The sequence below is a fragment of the Rhopalosiphum padi genome, chromosome 2 (assembly GCF_020882245.1).
Source record: "Rhopalosiphum padi isolate XX-2018 chromosome 2, ASM2088224v1, whole genome shotgun sequence".
In the NCBI taxonomy this organism is placed as follows: domain Eukaryota; kingdom Metazoa; phylum Arthropoda; class Insecta; order Hemiptera; family Aphididae; genus Rhopalosiphum; species Rhopalosiphum padi.
The window spans coordinates 26761382-26783713 of NC_083598.1; the positions used below are offsets into that span (position 1 = coordinate 26761382).

Genomic DNA, 22332 nt, shown 5'->3' on the forward strand with positions numbered 1-22332 from the left:
TTGGTGAATGACAGTATACAATGTACATTGTAAATTTTTTTAAATATTATAATATACGCATGCGGGAGAATTTCAAAATTATAATATTATAATCAACGTGTTCCTAACATGCGCACGACGTAAACGACAACGGAACTCAGTTATAATAGTTTATACCGTATAATATATAGTTATATATAGATGGGCATATTATATAAAGAGAATCCGGCCGTCTCCGTGAGGTTAAAACGGAAATTATGTACTCTATATCTACTATATTTCGTATAATTATATATAATATATATATATATAAATATAACTGGCTAGGAAAAGGTTTTGTAAGCGATAGAATTATATATATATAACATGGACACTATGTATAAGTGTATATAACTTGTAAGTTGTATAAGTACACATTCCGTTTGAGTATATTATATAGACGGCTCTCGACGACAGGTCGGGCGACTGACCCCAGTCGTCGAATCAATGCGCGCGCGGACGAAATTCCAATTACAACAACGCGTAAACGTGTTTCACACACCCACGCACGAGATATCACAATAACATATATTTATGTGTACACGACATCAGAATTTTAGACCCCGAGCGAAATGCCGAAACACATACACACGCAAATGCTCACTTACTCTCTCACTCTTGCGCGCGCGCGCCATCATCATTCAATGAACTATTTTGACACACCCATCCGATTAACCCTCGTGTCGTTTTGTCGTCAAGCTCTCGACTGTTGTTTTTGAGTGACTAATATTTATTATTATTATTTTGCGGTTTTTTTTTTTTTGAAAATAAAAATAAGGCTTCGACATTTGTGGTTGTTAGCCTGGTGTAGGTACATGTTAAATTGTGTGTATTATATTAATAATTAAATTTAAAAGGTACAAGTTTAACATTTAAGAATTTTTAAATCATTTATACATATATTAGTCAAAAGTTATTTATAATATTAATTTTTGTAAGAAAATTTAAAATTTTTATCGAGTTGTCTTCGTCTAAATTGTTTGGTATTGATAGTGTATTTCGAGTAATTTGAAGATCTGACCAGTTTTGATGATGTGTTGCATGGTTAGGTCTTGTTGGCATTCATTGAATTTGGGTGTGAATTTTTACTAATTAAAATTGTCTAGATCAAAAAAGAATGTCCAATTTTCGCTATGGATAGACTGATGATTTCTTATCGTCTGTTAAAGTTTTGGAGAATATTTTGCGTTGTTTTATTTTTATAAATAAAATATATTTATCGATGTCACGTTAACTACTATCGTCGGGCATCGGCAATCAACCACTTCGTTAGATTAGGTTCGTAACTGCAGCAATATTTGTTATTATATTTTTTTCTGTAACTTAACTATATACATTTTATTGTATTAAGGCAGTATTCACTATAGTCTATAATATTTGACAAATACTAATATCAATAAAAGAGACATGACTTTTAAATTTTAGTATAATAGTGTAGCGTCATATGTTTGTGGATTGCGGTCTTAAAGTGGTAAATTAACATTTAATCTCCTCATTATGAATCAGTATTACAATTCTGTTACGGGTTTCACCGAATTTATTACTATAGATTTGAAAATGGTCAACGAGTACACATTTGTAACATTTTGTGTGTGTTTACGTGTAAATATTAATTATAGTAAATACTAAAACATCTATTGTATAACGAAAGATATTAAAATATTAATTTCTTACTGCATACTGTACATGAAAATAAAATTTAAAACAATTAAAATGAATGCTTATTACCTACTATAATTACTATATTGCCTGCCTTTATACTATATTAGGCAAATTTTAAACTAATTTTTTATTGAAATTATTTTATTATATTAATATTTAATTATTAAGTGACGATTTGAACTTGTTTACCAGCAAGACAAGAACATTTACCTTACATCAACCACATATTTTATTCACTATAAGAACCATGCGGCAGGTTTTGCATAACGTATTAGTTTTCTTCGTCACCTTTCTGATAAAGGCCAAGGGTAAGATACTTAATGTTTTTCCAAGGCGCCGCGCGTTTTAAATATCTGTCTGGCTGTCTATACTATTCACTACATTTAATGACTTTTTTTCCTCAACACATAGTTACGAACTCCTATGCTGATGTGCGATGACTTACCAACTGCGTATGCTAACAATAATATAGGTAGCTGATCTGGATATTAATTAAAACAATCTAATAGTTTGATTTTGATATGTTTTTTTTAAGTAACTTTTTATTAGGTATTATATTATATTTCATTATGTAAACGATCAATAGCATACCAAAGAATATTATATAGAAAAGAGCGGAGTGTTAAAAGAAAAGTAATTATATATTTTAGAGATTTGTGGAGGAAGGGTTAAACTATAAATTAAAATTAAGACTAATTAAGATTTTTTAGAGCTAAAGCCTCCATAAATGATTAATTGATTATAAACTTATAACCATGGACTAGGATATAACTATATCTTATAAATAATAATTGATTTTATATAATAGTTTACTAAATACTAATAAGTACTAACGCAATATATCTGTTACAATTTTTACGTGCTCTGTTACAGCTAATATTTATAATGTTTAATGTTTATAATTTCATACTAAATTGTAATTTAAATTAACGCATTAAAAATTAAAAAAAATACGATTAGCTTTAGTAAGTAATATAAATATATCGCTTATAAATTTTAAAATAATATGTATAAATATTATGACGTTTGTGTGAAATAATATTAAAAATAAAATTGTTGTTGATCACATCAAATAACTGAAGTATTTGTTTTTGGTAATTTTCTGTATAAATTCATCATCATACATCACACACACTCACTGAAAAGTATGACTTATGAATACCATGATTTATGATATTAATCTAAAAAATAAAATTGTAATAAAATAAATAATTATACAATTTTTTAATAATATATATATATCTATATTATTTTGTCTGTTCTTTAAATATCTACATTAATTCAATATTAATTAAATGGTATCTTGACTATTTTTATTTAGCTATAAAAGGAAAGATATGATTTTGACAGAAAATCAATTTAAAAAAATTAAATGAACAATGTACGACAAATAAGGCTTAAATATTAATATATTTTTTTATAAAAATTAATTTAAAGAGGAATTTTTATAATGGTTTTTCATATTTTATTAAGAACGGATATATGTATTATGTACATTGTACATCGTATTTGAAATGAAAATAATAAATACAACAAATAAAACAGATAATAACTGTATTGTTTACAATTCGTATTTAAATTGTATACAGTTATATATGTATAGTTAAATAGTAAGAGTTTTAGGCGAATGGAGTTCATTAGAACTGTATCAATTTAATCGTAATCTGGCTTATGATATGTAACATATCAGCAATACGAAGAATATTATTCTCATCTGGAAGAGGTTCGCCGAATTCATATAATATTGTAATATTGTGTAAAATAAATAATAATCGATCATAATTATTAGTAAGTACATTGAGTACGTATAAATTATTCCGAATAACAAATATTGTTTTGTATAAATTATAAACATGCGCATTAGTAAAATATTATTTTTTACTAAGCACTACTTAGTAAGTAGTAAGTACCTATATATATTCTATATTTATATATACAGTTGAGAATGTGTTAAAAATTCTAAATGCATTTTTGACAAGTAAGATTGTGATAGTTAACAATCTTTTTTTAACTTTCAGTTAAGTCAATAGTCATTACATACATGTTATATATAGGAATAAAATAAAATAAACTAAGAAAAAATGCCCAATTTTTTTTCAATTTTCTCAAGATGGAAATTGATCAAAAATATAAGAAACTATCTAGTTTTATGTATCTTAATATTTATTTTAATTTTAAATTACCTATGACAGTTTTAATTTTTAAATTACCTTTAATGGCTAAAATTATGGCTAACAGAATGTTATGTTAAAAATCGATATAGGTACAAATGAAAAAATTATACATGTAAAACTTAAATATTTTAATAAATATTAAGTATAAAAATGATCATAAAGTACCTATAGACATATTATTGAAATAGTGTCAATGGATGCCTCCTTCTATCATGTCATCACGCTCAGTATATAACATTATAACATTTTGCTTATTGTATCCTATTGAATACAGATTGTAATTGCTTCTATTTATTCTAATAAGAAAAAGGTATACACCAGTGTCAGCTTAACATCTGTTTTCCCCATATAATATTTTAATAATTAATAATTAATATTCTATAAATTATACTATAAGAAATAATGAATATTTATTTTCACCATACACGTTTACATTATTGGGGTTATTAGTATGAAACTCAGAGAGCACAGTTTCCCGAGACGTCTCGGTGCCATGAAAAACAGATTATAAAAATTGTTTAAAAAAAGCTGCTTATATTAAATTCCTTATAATTGAACTACAATATAAAAAACTCCTATAAGAGTGAATCTGGAAGATCTGAAAATTATACATTGTAATTAAATTTAATTTTAAAGTAGGCATGTCAAATCTTCCAAAACCCAGATATAGGTAACCATCACGTATAGTTTTTTAGATTTTAAGTACAGATGTCTATGGGGTTTTCATAGATTTTAAGAGTATATTGTTGCCTATTTAATATTTGTATTTTCGTTCGCAGATACTTAAATATTATATAAGGTACCTAGATATCGAAATTTGACACGAAATCAAACTCAGGAAACTACACGTTGATTTACTACTTCCGCACAGTAATATAATAATAATGACAGGTTACGTTTACTCCTACGACTAATTCAAATTAATTAAGTATACATAACATAATAATATAGTATACAGTAACGAAACGAAAGATTTAAAGTGCGGTTTTGCAATTTGCTGTGAGTCTGTGACACAGCATCAGCTGAGTATGAAATACTGCAAAGATAACAAATATCGTATATAATATGCTATATATATATAATATATATTATTATATATTATACAGTAGAACCTCTTTAATCTGTCACTTCTGGGACTAAAATTATGGCCGGAATGCAGAAAAGGTCGGATTATCAGAAAATAAAGAAAAATACGGATTTATAGTATGTAAAATATTAAATTTACTGTACATGTATTAATACTAAAAAATTGAATGTGCCTATAAGTATATGCAGTAAAAAATAACTTATAAAAAAATATTATATGTAAAATTATAAAATAAAATTATATATATACCTACTATAAATTGGTAAATTTAAATATATTTTTAAAGCAACATATACTATAAATATCGATAATACTACGGTCGGATCAACCGAGTGGCGGGCGAGAGCGAGGTTCTAGACTTCTAGCTACTGTATAGCTATTTATGCACGCAACCGATGACATGCCCTTAAAACTTATAATAACAAATGGCCATTAAATAATCATAAATTATACATAGTATTATATATTATATCAAGTTTAAAATGAAATTATGAAATACAAACAACTAATATATTTATTTAGTTATTGAATAATATAATATTATGCCATTTTTTTACTGCGTTAATTTTATGAAAACAATTTCTCGTGCATATATTATTATACTATAGGAAAAAATCGTTAGGTAATAATAATAATAATAATAATAATATGTAACAATCGTTTTTAACTAGTAAATATAATAAAATAAATTGCCGTTGGAAAATAATAATATGCCACATAAAATAAAAAATATAATACGAGTATAATAATGCAATATGCCCCTTTGCAATATACCTTTTAGTGACATTTATCAATGAAGTAAAAGAAAAATTTATCAGGAAAAAACTGCGTGATAAATGAATTATATGCTAAATAAAATATAGAAGAACGTCCAAAGTCTTGACAGTTTGGTCAATCATGATTATTAAAAAAAAAAAAAGTCGCAAGTATATCATTGAAAATATGCCTTACGTTTAAATTACACGGGGGAAAAATCAAGATAGTCCAAATTGATGACTGTATATTAATACATTTTTCATGTTTTACTAAATATTATATACATTATTATCTGCATGCCAGCAAGAAATTTTTATCGTTTATTTATATTATATACAACAACTTTAAAGTGTACAATATAAGTATGTACAAATTAAAAGCGAATCAATTAACGATTAAAAAAATAAAAAAATACTACATTATTACTATAAATAAAATGGTTGAATTTAATTTTAATTTTGATTATTCGTGATCAGCGTACCGTAATTATTACTGACTTTGTCATAAAAACGTCTTCTGCTATATAATAATACAAGGCATTCACCATTATCACTGCAACAATGGCTTGCAGTGTAGGGTGACAAACAATTTATTACGTAGCATTAATTTTCTTGTAATATATATATAGTGTAATATGCGTATACCGTTAATTTTCATTAGCAGCAGCCGTCTGCAGCAGCTGTATAATATATACGACATTTTTTTCGATTTTAAACGTTTACGAGTAACTGATTGGGGGAGAAATAGAATAAGTGAACAATGAATGAGAGTTAGAAGAGGAATGATGAGCATTGATCAGTATAGCCTGCAGGGGTCGTCAAAATAACCTGGCTTGAATCTTACACTTATAATATATATAAATTATTATAATTATTGTACCTACATAATTTTCTATACACAATGACATATTTAAAATATTGAAACTAATGTTAAGATCGGTTTTTTTAGTTTTTGAATATTATTTAGTTTTATTTTTTAAATGTCAATAAAATATATTTCTTTTCGACAAAAAATTTGAATATGTAATATAAAGATTCTCATAAGTTGTTTTTATAAAAATTCAAAAATATAAATGTGCTTAAATATAAAATGCAGAGTATTTTTATAAAAACATTTAAAATGTTTAGATCAGTATTATATACCAATATACATAGTTTTAAGGTATGTAGATTTACGAGTATAATTAAATATCGGTAATATATATGATAATATAATGCATGCATCACATGATTACATGCATCATGCATGTGATAATTTTAGAAAAATTTAGTTTAAAATATATTTAGTAATACAAGTTGATAGACTATTTCGTATATAAAACATATATGTACAGTGATTCATTTTTGAATTTAAATTTAACATATTATTTTAGTAATCTACTCAATGACGAAGTACACTCGAAACGTACTATACAGCAGAGCACCTTCCCTCATCTTTACTATTTTGTTAATAAAAAAACTGCCGTTTTCTAATTTATTACCTTGTACAAAGCTATGTGAGGACGTTTTAGGGAGGGCGTGTGGGTCGGTTGAAACTACTAGAAGTATTATACATTTGATATTTTAATCTTTAAACAAACTACGATAATCACAAATATCACATAAGACATAAATTAGTATTTGTAATAAAGACCGAATTTCTTGGACATTTGTACTTCAATGGGACATATTATTGTTTAGGATGTTTAGTGTTTACGGTTTACCATTATTGACACCCCCTTTTACCGTTAAAGAAATCAAGTATACGTCACTGTAATGTCACAGTATATATACAAAGTAGATCCGATTATCATCTGTGGACTAGGGAGAGGCAAGACAATTGTTTCCAGAAATCTATCACAAGACCGCGTGCTGCGTTTAATGCGTTTTGTCTTCCAATCAGTGCAACCTTCTACGTAGAGAGATGTGCTGGGTTTAATATTATAGCCACCCCGAAAAGAATAAACGAAACGCATCGTAAAATCTAAATGGCTTTGCTCAGAACCCCACAAACGGCACCAAACCGTCCGCCGAAACGACGTCCACTATATGACCACCACTATGATACTATACAAATACAACATATAACTATAATATTATAATACATATAAACGGTATAAAACTCGCTATATGAGAGTCGGTATTACGTTAATTATCGTGCAATAGTTACCAGCAGGGCATTTAATCAATGCCGCCCCGTCACTTTCTCGCCGCCAAATTCGCCACAGGATTTAATGAAATTATGATCACGCGAGTTCTTTCTGTATAAACACGCGCCTGGGGAACATGACTTACTGTACTTACTGTAAACTGGTATACTATTATATATAAGTATAATCAGTATATAATACATATATTATAGAGTTCGTATATAGGGTGTGCCTGTATATTATAACATGAGTGTGGATCTAATGAGTAATGAGTATTTATTTAATCGATTGGATCAATTTTAATTTTCAACACGATTGTAAAATATAATAATTACAAAAAAATTTGAAACTCATAAATTATAGTATTCCTAAACATGATTCGTTTATATTATTATTATTATTATTATTATTATTATTATTACTATGATTATCACCACACTCTTCGATGGCGTGTTTCAGTACTCATTCTAATGCATACACAGCGTGCGTGCGTATACAGTATACAGCACATCGGTTATAAGACTGCCGACGCGTGTAAGTCTGCGTTTAATAAATATATGACTAGCGAGAATGAATTAAAATAAAAAAAAATCGTACTTTTTCATTATATATTATTATTATCGTCGCCGAAACAAGAGAGTGAGAGAGAAAACGATGGAGTCACACACTCAGTGGCGGGTATATTATATATATATTGTATATACTATATATATACAGAATGATTCATCAGGCGCGCTCACCCCTTTATTCCCTTAATTCCAATAACGAATATTTTCGCATTTTTTCAAGTCTGTTTATGATCAATTTTTTGACTGTCTTATTAGATATTTAATGTTATTTAAGGAGTGTCCTTAGGCAATAGAATCTTCTTTTTATCAAATATAAATCGCTTTATTATCGTGCACTACCTTTTTTTACTATAAATTCTTGTGCATGCAGAGTATTATTTTTTTTTTATGTTGACAAACATAAATAACATTTTTAACTAATAGTTTCTGAATTATAATTATTAATAGCTTTATGTAGGTACCAAGTATATTACCACGATACAAGTTTAGTTAATAAAGATCATATGTAGTCATGTAGGCTATTATGATTTTTAAATACGTATTATAGGTATTTAATATTTAATTAATAATTATTATTATGCTAATTATTAGCATTATTAATTTTGTAAAAAATTTTAAGTATTAATCAGGTATTAAATTAAATATTGGATATGCTTTAAATTTGATGTAAGATCATTAAAAGGAATTAGGATTAATAACTTTAATACATAAGACGTAACGTTTAATAATTCAGAAACTACTAAGTTAGAATTTCAAATTAGATTAATCCGCATTTACAAAGAAAAAACCATTTAATTATAGCTTACAGTAAAAAAGAACACAAGACACTACTTAATACTTAATAAATGGTATAAAAATGCAAATAACTGTATGAAAATATTAGGGTCTTTAAATATTAAAAAAAAAAATTACCAAAATCATAATTTTAATAAATGCGCTGTTAAACGATAAAAGGGGGGTGAAAATACTAGTCGGATCACCCTGTATATGTGTATGTATGTATATAGTACCGCGATCGCATCGATCGGCGGCGTTTTACGGTGACGACGTCGGCCGCCGAGCTGGCGAACGACGATGGGCATGCGCCTCGGTCGGATCATGTACACACATACACGAGCACACATACACACACGCGTACGCCTTAACGCCGCACGTCCAGTGTTCGTTGGAATAGTGGGTACCGCAAGCGCGTGCAACTGTTGATATATATATATATACTCTGTCAAGTATTACAGTTCGGGCGAATTTTTTTTTTTTTTCGTTCCGCCGCCGCCGTGCAGTGGGAGCTCCGAGTCCTTTCAGTATTCGCGTCCACTCGTCCCCCGAAGGAATATTATTATTATAGTGTAACCGGTGGCGTACCTCTACACGTCGTCACTCAGTATTTTACGATTATCGGCGAGAAGAAAACCTTTCAGCTACGCTACCGCAAAACGATAAAATAATAAAATATTATATTTTTTTTAATACTGTAGTATATTAAATAATTTTGTCCAATTCGTCGCCAGCGCCGGACCGAAGATTCACAATGTCTTTCTTTCAGGAAGAGAACGACGAGTAAGTGTGATAGTATAATTTGATATACTTAAGATAATAATATTTTAACAAAATTTAAACTAAGAGCCCCGTCATATAGACAACATAATACATACATTATAATATGTATTATGCATCGTCTCTAATAGCAACGTGAATAATGTGTATCCAAACGTGTTCGTTCGTGATCGTATAATCGTATTGTTTATGTTACATATTGTATAATAGTAATATTATACCTTTAATACAGTTGTTTACCTTGCTGACGAGTTATAGACTTATATATCTCATACTCGACATAATAATAAATAATAATATTATCATAAAGCGATTCGTTCCGAAATATATATATATATATAACTACCTACTTGTAACTGTCGTAACTGTTCCAAGTGTATCGTGACTGTATTAATTTTTAATGATAAAATAAAAAAAGAACGATACGATTACATTATTGTATACCTATACATAAATATATAAATTTATCACTTATATATTTTTTTAAATTAATAGATTAATGTCAGGTACACATAATATTTTACTATATTTTATTTAAATACACGCGCAAAAACATTTAACTATATAGTTTGTACGATTCTCGGAAATATAAAAATATTAACTGCAGGTACCTATACCTATAATGCAATAATATTAAATTTAATAATATTGTAATATTGATTATTATATTGTGTAGTTTATTGTTTAAAAACCAATGTAATATAAGAAAAAAATATGTTTATTATAATATTATGTTTGGTAAAATGTGATTATTGAAATAAATATTAAATTATTTTTAAAATTAAAAATGACATAGAAATATGTAAGTACTTTAAAATACTATAAGGTATATTGTTGTAAAAACTAAAAAGTACATTCAATGTAAATTTTAGATATTCCTGTATTAAAATGAATACTTGAAAAAGAAGTAAAAGTAGACGTAATAATGAATTAACTTTTTTAAAAGACTTTTAATAAACTCTTACACAAAAATCATAAGATGTTCTTAACCTTTGATGTCCGCAGACAATATAGAAATAAACAACTAACTAATATAACAATGGAGAGTAAAAATCAATAGTGTGAAAGTTTCCGAGGTTTTGACTAAAAAAATAATAATTCAAATTTTTATTCAAGTATAGGTACTTACTACCAAGCAGTATGATAGTTAATTACTATAAATTTAATTTTAAATTTGCAAGTAACATTGTTAAACATTTAAAATTAAAGTAAATTTATTAGTAAATATTTTGTTTTATTTTAAGTTAATTACAACTTTCTACGCAAAAATTGCGAGACAAGCAAATAATAAACCTTGAATTTATGTTTGTTGTAAACATTGTGTTGAACAACATTATAATGCGTTGTACAGTATACAACGTATAAACATTTACTATAACATAAACACAGTAACTTATTATTAATAATAATTTAATAATAATATAATAAGCCGATTTTGGTATATATGTTTTACAAAAGTTTATCTGTATACGGTATACCCATTCAATTTTATCATGAGACTGACCCTAAGCATTTGGGAGATTTTAATTAGCATCTATGTTGTTTTCATATAATATTACATTTTATTAAACACATAGACTTTCTAGATTATTCAATGAAAATAAATCTTAATATTTAAAAAATTAATGTGGCTAATGTGCAATTAGTCATACTATATCAATTAGTTTTTTAATATAATCTGTAGAGTATGTATAGTATAACGTTATTAACTGATTGGGGTTAAGGTTTAAAAATCATTAATTGTATGCGCGTAATATAAAAATAACAGAAAGGTCGTTGGTGTTACTATGTAGGAGTCCAGTGCTCGAATTATAGGAGGAGGGCAAGGGGCGGAACTCCTTTCAATTATTTTATTTTATTTTTAGGCACCTCTTCAAATTATTTTCATTAGAACGGGAGGACGGGACTTTTTCTAGTTAAAATAACACTGTAATTTTGTAATTTTTATTTCGTAAATTAATATCTATTTAGTAGATTCAATTTAATGATTCTTTTTTTAATGATATATGATAATTATTATTTATTAATAATGCGATCAAAAGCACTAACTAAGATATAGTATAATATCTTAGTCTGTGGTCAAAATTTTTTTATCTATTTATCATTATTATAATTTATGATTAATTAACTTTGATAATCAGTTAACTTAAAATAACCACGTGATATTATTATAGATAAACGATAATCACATCATATAATATCTCGTATTATACTTCTTAAGAATTACCAGTTTAAAGACAAATACACTCAGTTACTTAGAAATTTGGATGTAGTACCTAGATCAAAACAATAAATTGGCTTGACAAGTGTAATATTTAATACAGCGATAGTACCGTCGGGCAACTAGTAAAAACATTTCAAGTTTATGAAAAGCCAACAAATTATACGTGAAACAATACGTGGCTTTTGAGAATTTAATGATACTAACAATAAACTTTGTATACAAAATCTGAACCCTCTGTTAACCGCAATAAAGACAATTGCAATATTATCAAGTGAGCAAGAACGTGATTTTAGTTCTATATGAGCAATTAAGTGACTTTCAAAAGGAATGCGTTAAGTTATATCCATATTTCTTCCCTAATGTTAATAAAATGTGTTAAACGTCTAGTAAAAAAATTTAAATTAGAATCTTATGTGTCATTTTGGATAGGTATGTAGAGGGAAGATATCTGCTGAAATAGAATTTGTACTAAAAGAAATAATGCTGAATTAAATCACATATGCCAAAAATTATGGAATTCAATTTAACATTTTTTTTAATGAATTACCTAATTAGTTAGAAATGTTAATAATGTTAACCATTAATTTTTGTCTTAATAAATGAAAAATAAATTAATATTTATTGTAATTGATGGTAAATTTTACTTGTATTTGTGTATTAAATTTCAACTACCCATTATTAAAGATGGATAGTTAAAGTTGTAGAGGGCGAAGTTCTGAAATTCCTGAATTTGCTCCGATAGACGATATCTTATGTACATTAAAATTATTAGGCTGCAATTGTTATAAGAAATGGATTATTCTTAATTTTCAATTTTTATATTTAGTATTGGTCAAAATAATAGTAGTATTAACAATAAACTTTCAATCAAATCCTTATTATTTTGTCGAAAAAATGTCAATATACAAGTTATGTGATTTGAATATTAAATAACAATTATTGTCACATTTTATGAACACTAAGTGTGTCTACGTGATAGTATAAATAATAAAATATATAACTATATTAGAAACATTCAGAATTACATAATATAATTTACAGACTATATACTCAGTATATTCGTAATTATTTTCTATGCAAATAAATTGAAATCTTTTCAACAAAACATATTTGAGTGTTTCTGAGTTTTCAAGTTTAATATATAAGAGAAAACGTTTTAATTATACTATTTTGCTTTAGTCAGTGTGTGAGAATAATTATTCAAAAGAAATATAAAATATTTTTTTCATTGTACATACTTATTATATTTTATATTAAAATTTGGATATTATTGCAATTGTGCAGTTTACTGTTTTTAAATGAAACGAAATAACAATTTGGTATAATAATATAATATGTACGCTGCAAGTAAGAGCTGTTACTTCTCTAGAAATCTCGAATTTCCTAATACAATATTGTAATTTATAGTTACACAAAATAAACTAATAATACTGTTCGTTTTTATTAAAAACTAACAACACATTGACTGAAGGTTATTGAAATGTATTTCTATGACTTCAGTAATAATATGAACGCGTCAACAATTCTTTTGTCAACACTCATAGGAGCAAATAGTTGCAGTCATCGTTTGGTAGTAGTTTTTAAAACATATCTACTTGCATATATCTTTAATATACTTACTTAATTTAACAAGTATTAAACGGAAAATATGAGTCGATAACCTTGCACGTGTTTAATATAATACAATAATATTATGCTTCTTTCTGTACACTGTGTGTATGCGTATTATTGTAGTTGTAATACAATAATAATCATCATCATTCATGACCAATAAATTCCAGACAATATATTAACTAGTATTATAGCTAGGCCTATACTTAAATAAATTGGCAGAACAAAATGCACGCTTGAACTCTTAACTCTAAGCGTTCTATCTTGTACATACTAGTAAGTAGAAGGTATAGTCGGTATAGATAATAAATATAATAATAATATTAATTAATGTACACGCGAACGCGTATATAGTTTGATGATTTAAAACCACGTGTCCGCGGGTACCCATGAATGATTTAACAAGTAGTAGTCGCCATGGCTGTACGAGGTATTGCATTTATCGTCGAAACGTTTTTAAACACTTACTATAGACGCGCTTGTTTTTGATCGTCCAGTTATGAAATTAATTTTGTAGACGTTATACACGTTTTTTTTATTTTTATAGCGACGATGAGTTTATTATGTGAAATGTTCTTTATTAATAGAGGGCAATGTATAGACTACAGCAATATTATAATATAGTGATCACGATAGTAAATTACCGTTTTGACTAGGTGTTAAAATGCACAACACTGGTACATTATTATACATAAAGATTGAATAAATAATAATGTGAGTATATAAAAGCTTTTACATTATTATGTATAATATACTTACACTTATTAGTTATTTCGATCGAAGAAAATTACATTGCTAAAACAAAATATGTATTTCAGTGGAAGTTGAACTATATCACTTTAATATATTACGGTAATACACATAATGTATAATAATACATAATGGCTGTAGTGCGTGTAGTATGTATATTGCAAAGTTATGCACTTAAATTGACTTTCACTTTTCCAAACTTTCTTTCTTATTCCATCAAACTGAAATTAAAATATTCTGCAATCATTATTACAATTATATTACATACATTTATTATATTATGAAAATATAATTTAGTATATTGATATTGTGTATATTATTGTTAAAATAATATCATTCATACCCCTTATTTAATAATAGTTAATACAATATATAATAAGAGGAACATAAATTATGCATGAGAGTATTATGACTAAATTACATTTGAAAGTAATTATTTTTAATTTTGTAAGCATAATATGTAAATAAATATTTATAATATTTAAATATTTAAATATCATTAATGACTATAATGATTAATGACCAATAAAAAAATAATAGTGTAAAACTTATCTTGATTTCATTATGATTACAGGTATGAAGATGTAAGCACTGTGATGGTGCGAAACTCTCATCTAGATCTCATGGATCAAGATATTTTATATCATTTGGCTCTAGGAAGTGGTTCACATGATCTAAGAGCCATGTTCGGTGATGTTAAGGTAGTTATGAATAATCTAATTTTTGTTATTTTATCGAGCGCAACTATAAAATTGAAACCGCATTTTATTAAAATGTGCATCCATTCAATAATTATTTAGTATGCGTTGTACAACGTTTAAATTTTAAAGTAAATAATTATTCATGGAAAAAAAGGATAAAAAGAGGAAAAATATGCAACCACTCTGCTGTACAATAGTTGTTTTATAGGTTGAATGTATTTCATAATTGAGTAATAAATCACTATAATGAATGAATTAAATTTTAAATAAATAATAAATTATTGCATACGAAAAACAATTTTCAGCGTAGACTGTCAGTCAGCCTATATTACTAAGTTTATTTTATTTTACTATTAATAATACGGTAGGTAGGTTAAATTAATTTCTTCCGTAAACATTGCATTTATTATATTATTAATATTTAATGATTACAATTAAGTTCTGAGTTAATTAAAACTTACCGTAGAACAGTGTAAATAAAGTTCGTGGTATAGATGGGCAATCAGGCAATAGCATAGAATTAAACTAAATGTTATAAAAATGAAACAAAATAAAAAACACCACGTGTTTATTTTTTACTTTTGATTATCCAGAGTACCAACTAAATTCAATTTATTACTAAGAAGAATATTAAAGTTGAAAATTTAAGCATTTTTACTTTTTACTGGATGACACACACATACCGCTCCGCTCAGAATTTAAAATATGATATTATATAATCATTATAGGCATATGCCAACATACACACACACACACACACACACACACACACACACACACACATATATATATATATTATATGTATAAAAATAAAGATTAGATTATAACGTGTATGATAATTTTTCCAAGTATATATTTTATTTACCTTAATGAATATTTTTAATTAATTTAAAAATTGTTTTATATTTTATAGGTTGGTTTATTACTAGTATAGTACTATAAACGTTAGATATAGCTTTTTTTTAAATATTTTAATATTGTATAACTATTAACAATACTTTTTACTATACTTGATAATAATTATATAATACAATTTTTATTTTTGTTTCATATAAAGTAAAAAAAAAAATAATCGAAACAAGCTGCACATTTATCCGTGCATTAATTTGAATAATATAAATATGAAATAATGAAATCTATACTGGTGAACAGTAGTTTTCTTTGTAAAATAAATAAAAGGCTATGCATATTTGCTAGTAACCATCACATTAATCATGGATCTTATATTAAAGACACATTTCAACTAGAATTAAGAATTCTAATACATTCTAAAATATTTTTGATAGAGATTTATGGTTAAGCATAACCATAAGAATTATCCTTTAAATCACTTAATCCTACGACCTTTGGTGAAATTATATTAATCAATTCTATCTTAAATTTTTAAGACGAAGCTACTAATTTATTATAATCTCAAATATACACGCAATGTATAAAATAATTAATTATTTTACGAACATAAGAATGTCACAGTTCCTAATCATCTGGGAATTATAGGTCTTATAAAATAAAAATTAAATACTTATACATCAATTACAGATAATTAGGAATATCCGAGTAAATTATTGACCAATTTATTTTCCTAGTCTAGAAACAACATCGATATCAGTATAATTAGTAATTGCCATTTTTATAGTAATAATAATATAATAAATAAATTAAGCCAGTAAAAATTTTAAAACATCTAACCTATCTAATCGAAACCCTTTATAGACTTAAGATAAATCAAAGATGAATACAAATTAATGAAAATAAATATGGACAATTAGCATTTATACAAAAAAAGAAAACCTTGCAAGTTATAAAAGCGTTCTCGATATTTCTAAATTCCTAATTACTTTTATTAAATTAAAAATATTGTATGTAACAACTAACAATTAGTTATTATGCAGTACGTGTAGTAGAAAATAGGAACGTAATGCATATTTATATAGTAGTTATTAATAAGCTATAAACTAATGAGTATAAAATTATTGATTATTATTGATTTTATTTTTACTACATAAGATGTAATATAATCGTAATTATCTTCTAATCAATATTTATTTTTGATACTTGTTACATGATTTTGAGATATATTTGTTTGCTTATAATAGAATAAAAAGTTTGAATTTTTTTTTATAGTTTGTATGTATGGGTGGGACACCAAAACGCATGGAACAATTCGCTTATAGATTAATGGAAGAAATATCATACAAAATACCTACAGGTACCACGTTGCAGGACATCAGTCGATATTCGTACAGATACTCAATGTACAAAGTAGGCCCCGTCTTGTGTATAAGCGTAAGTACAATATTATTATTATTATAATTACAGTAAACTATTAATTGTTATAAATAAAACCATGTGTATTACCATGTGTATAATATTTTCTACTCGTTGTTACCATCTAAGGAAACCAATCAATTTCCCCGTTTCGCGTTGTTAAAACAAATTGTTTTTTATGTACGGTATTTATTTTTAGCATGGAATGGGCATGCCTTCGGTGGGAATTCTTTTACACGAGATCATTAAACTGATGTTCCACGCGAAAGTCGTAGATCCTGTTTTCTTTAGGATAGGTACAAGTGGTGGTATTGGGCTGGAAGGTGGAACCGTGATTATTTCCGACGAAGCTGTGGATGGAACTCTTCAACCACATTTGGAATTGGTAAGTATATTACGTCTTGTATTTTTACATATAAATGTATAATATTAGTTGAATTGTATATCAAGTATTTCTTCCATGATCGTATCACTATTGTAATTATTTATTTGAAAAATATTACCTATGCAGCAAATTTTGGGCAAAACTGTGAGAAGGAGTTCGGTTCTTGATAAGAAACTGCAGTGGGAGTTAAAATCGCTAGCGGAACCGGATGACCCATACCCAACAGTGATCGGCAAGACTGTATGCACTAGTGATTTCTATGAAGGTATAAATTATAAATTATACAAATAAATTATTATCATATACTATTACTAATGTGCTCCGGAGTCCGGATGTAAAGGCTTAATTGCTATCGCGTTATTTAGTTATCTAAAAAGAAATATGTCTAGACGCCCAGGAATCCTATTAATATGAAAAGCTATTGATTATATTGATATAATATATTCACGAGCTCATGACAATATTATAATATTACCGTATTTAAACTGGTCTGGTAATAATTTATTATTATCAGTTATAGCCTTGGGTATGTAACATATTTATAAAATTGATATCATATTATAAAAATAAATGGTTTTTAAAAGCTTTGAAATATTTTCTCTAGTCTAATTTGTAAGTTAATTTTTTTATGATAAATTACTATTTTTTAAGTGTAACCTACTTACCTACTACTTTTATGTGATATCTTATACATAATATATTTATATATATAAATAATAATATAACAAATATATAGTAAATATTATAACTTAAACAATCATTAATTTCTACAAAATATTTTTAAAATGTCAAATTAAAATAGTCTAAGTTGCTTAAAAGTAATATTTGTTTTTAGTTTTATTAAATAATATTGAACACGATTATCAACCTAAACAGCGTGAAATCGGGAAAAATTGAATTTCTGGTTGCCAGGATAGGATTTAGAATTGTCATATTTTATTTTACATATTATATATCAAGGAAAACTTTTTTTGTATACTTTTATGGGAAAAATCTACAGTCGACCACCTGTTTTAATATCATTTTTTTCGTAACTGAAATTCTTTCACGACTACACACGCACAAATATACGATGGTCAGATAGAGTAAAAACTAACTGGATTTACTAAATGTTATACTCGTAAATCGGGATGAGTAACCGACAAACTAGTCTATTAACAAACTGTATTATTTAATAAATATTGAAATTTAATCGTGAGACAATCGGTGTAGTCATGGACAATAGTTAATAGTATAAACTTTATACCAACATGACATGTTAAATGACTTAACGATTATTGATTCTATAATTTTGAGTTTTGAGTTTTTTTTTATTCTAAACAGGGTGAAGAATGTATTAATTTTACAGTAGTATATGGGGTATTTTAGATTATGAGCAGAGCAACGAATGTATTGATTTTAAAACAATGTATGTTTTTGTGTCTGAAGATACCTACTTTTTATAGTAGGAAAAATTAATTCTTAATTTTCAACTGCAAATTGCAATATATTTCCCTAAGTCTTATCTTTGCTAAGTAAGGGCCTGCTGGTTGCATACTATTTGGAAATATGGTTAACCGCTGTATAAATAAAAAAAAATATATGGCTATACGAGGTACTTTATAATATAGCTCTGCAGCCGTAGTGTCACTCCAACAAAAACCTATAATAATATTAAGCAATTATATATAAAATAAAATGATAAATAAATTGAATAATAATTTTATAATTTTATTTCGAAATATAATTCATAAATATTTATTATTAATTTTTCGTTTAAACATTAAAAATTAAAAATTTAAGTAGAGAATAATTTCCTTTGTGTTGCTTTTATTCAATAAACTTGATGGGTTTTTGAATTCATCTTAACTTATGATGTTACGATAATTTTAAGTGTCGAAATGAAATGAAAACATTTTAACAACTTTACAATATTATGATAATTTAATAATAGTAGTTTAATTTTATATATACATAAAATACAAGAAGTCATAAAATGTTTCACAACTGAAGTATTGTTTGTATAATTATCACGTCTCTTGGCAAAAACAGTAAATAGATTAAAATTAATTACATTTTCGTAGGTCAAGGACGTATGGACGGAGCATTTTGCGACTTCACAGAAGAAGAAAAAATGGAATACTTAGAGAAATTAAAATTCAATGGTGTAAGGAATATCGAGATGGAATCTTTAGCTTTCGCTGCGCTCACGCACCATGCGGGAATTAAAGCAGCCGTGGTTTGTGTCACACTGTTGGACCGACTAAAGGGAGATCAGGTAAAATATTATTAAAATTTCAGTGGTTTTCGTTTAAATAACTGGTCCTTATAAAGTTAAATTTTGAGTACAGGTCTCAAAATGTTTGAACTGTTTTATCATTTCATCTGAAATACAAAATAATAATGGGATTAGGATACCTAATTAATATTTTTACAATCATTTATTGAATTCATATTATACTAATATATGATAGGTATATATAAATATATTATTATGCAGTACGTTTATTATAAATTACGTTTTTATATATATATTCATAAAACCTTACATATGAACACAAATTATTAAGTTTATGAATATTTTATTGACATAAACATACTCGATGTTTGTAAAAATAATAGGAGTATTTGAAGATCGAATAGGTATTTAATTTAGTTTAATTTTTCATTTTGTGTAGCAGTTAGATAATTGATAAACATACTTTAGTGAATAACAATATTTATTACCACATTAGAGGTAAATGAATACAGATGAACAAATTAGAACGGTTATACACATTAGATGACAGGAGGTATCTGAGTCCCCTAAATCCACACCTGATACACACACACGACACACACATACATAAATATCTATATAAGACAAGTATATACGCGTATAATACATGTATATTATGTATAGGTACACTATACGTCATATACACTCCCCAAAACTGTGATTTTCTTCACCTCCTATTATATAATCATCATTCATCACTCTTTTTCTGCAGCTAACAAAAATAAATTTAAAAATTCCTTCTCTTTCCTTAATATTAATTTCCTATCACTGTCGTGTTTATTTTGTATCATCATGTTATATTGTTATTACAAATTTACAACTGTTGAATTATGCGTTTGTATTTACAGATCCATTACCCCAAAGAGGTGTTGGACGAATGGCAGCAGAGACCCCAAAAATTGGTATGCCGCTATATAAAGAAATACCTTTCAAAACGGGGTTTGATTTTGAACAACCATTGTGGATCGGTGAACGTTAAGAGCCCGAGGAGGTTTAAGCTCGTCCAACAAGAATCCGAAAGTTATGACTAAATCAAACGATTCAATATAATACGCTTCTGGACGTGGGCTTCAACACACGATACACGCCTAAATAATGTTATATTATCCTATAACCGTTGACGATAAAATACTACTTATCTATACACGATACTTTATGTATATGATTTATGCGGGTTCGTGTTTAACGACGCTATTTTATTCCAATTATTTCTTCTTTTTAAAGACTTTTTCATACTTAATATTATATTCTATCTTTATATTATACACCTATATATACTACATATACCTAACCTAACATTAAATACTATAATATATTCTACGATATAATATATCCCATTTAAAATATTTTTGAACGTTTTGTATATTAACTATATGTGTATTAAGTATAATTTCTCTTATAATAAAATCTTAGAGTACTAGCGATATTTTAACTGGTAGAAAACTAAATTACTCACTTATATACGATTTACATATTATTTCATATAACCTAGTTTTACTCAGTCATGTAAAACCTACTTGTTTAATGTCTATATATACCTATAGTTAATTATAGTTGTACGATTATACTTGAACATCACGTCTTCGCAAAATTTCATAATAAAAACGGTTTTTTAAACAACGTATATTATTTTATAAAGCCTATGACTACATTATTATTGCTCAAAATTCGTTTGCACGTAATTCCAAACACCAATAAGTAGGCAACTAATAATGATACAAATACAAATTACAATAAACAACCTGTGTTATGTAATAAATTTACTCAGTTCAGATTTTTAGACTAAAACAATAATATTAATGTATTTTAGCAAATTTAGGTGTAATAAAAGTAATTTTAGTATGTTAATAAATGGCACTGTTAAATGTACCTATTATTGTTATACAATTGTAGTTTAGTTGAATAAATATTTTTTAAATACCGATTTTGCAGATCTTAATATCTTATTGGACTTTTTTCAATTTAAATTATTTATTATAATACAAAATGACCTTCTTGTAATAATAATTATTTAGAGGTGATTGTTAATTATTGTATTTTAAAGTTCAGTGTAGCCTCATATATAAGATCATGTTAATTATTTTTACTGTACATTTTATGTAATTACAAAAACCAAGAGAACTGTATATTATATAAAACGCACAGTACATTTTTGACTAAATGTAAAATTATTTTTAACATAATATAA

At 26.5% G+C, this 22332-nt stretch overlaps 1 protein-coding gene across 1 annotated transcript; it reads left to right on the plus strand.

Annotated features, from left to right (window-relative positions):
- Nucleotides 1-9513: 9513 nt before the first annotated feature.
- On the plus strand, nt 9514-22068 carry LOC132921418 (uridine phosphorylase 2). Its single transcript, XM_060984439.1, has 7 exons — nt 9514-9951; nt 15108-15234; nt 17359-17520; nt 17702-17887; nt 18014-18152; nt 19951-20144; nt 20993-22068. Exons 1-7 carry the CDS (start codon nt 9923-9925, stop codon nt 21173-21175), a joined length of 1020 nt encoding a protein of 339 aa, XP_060840422.1. The 5' UTR covers nt 9514-9922; the 3' UTR covers nt 21176-22068.
- The last annotated feature ends 264 nt before the right edge of the window (nt 22069-22332 follow it).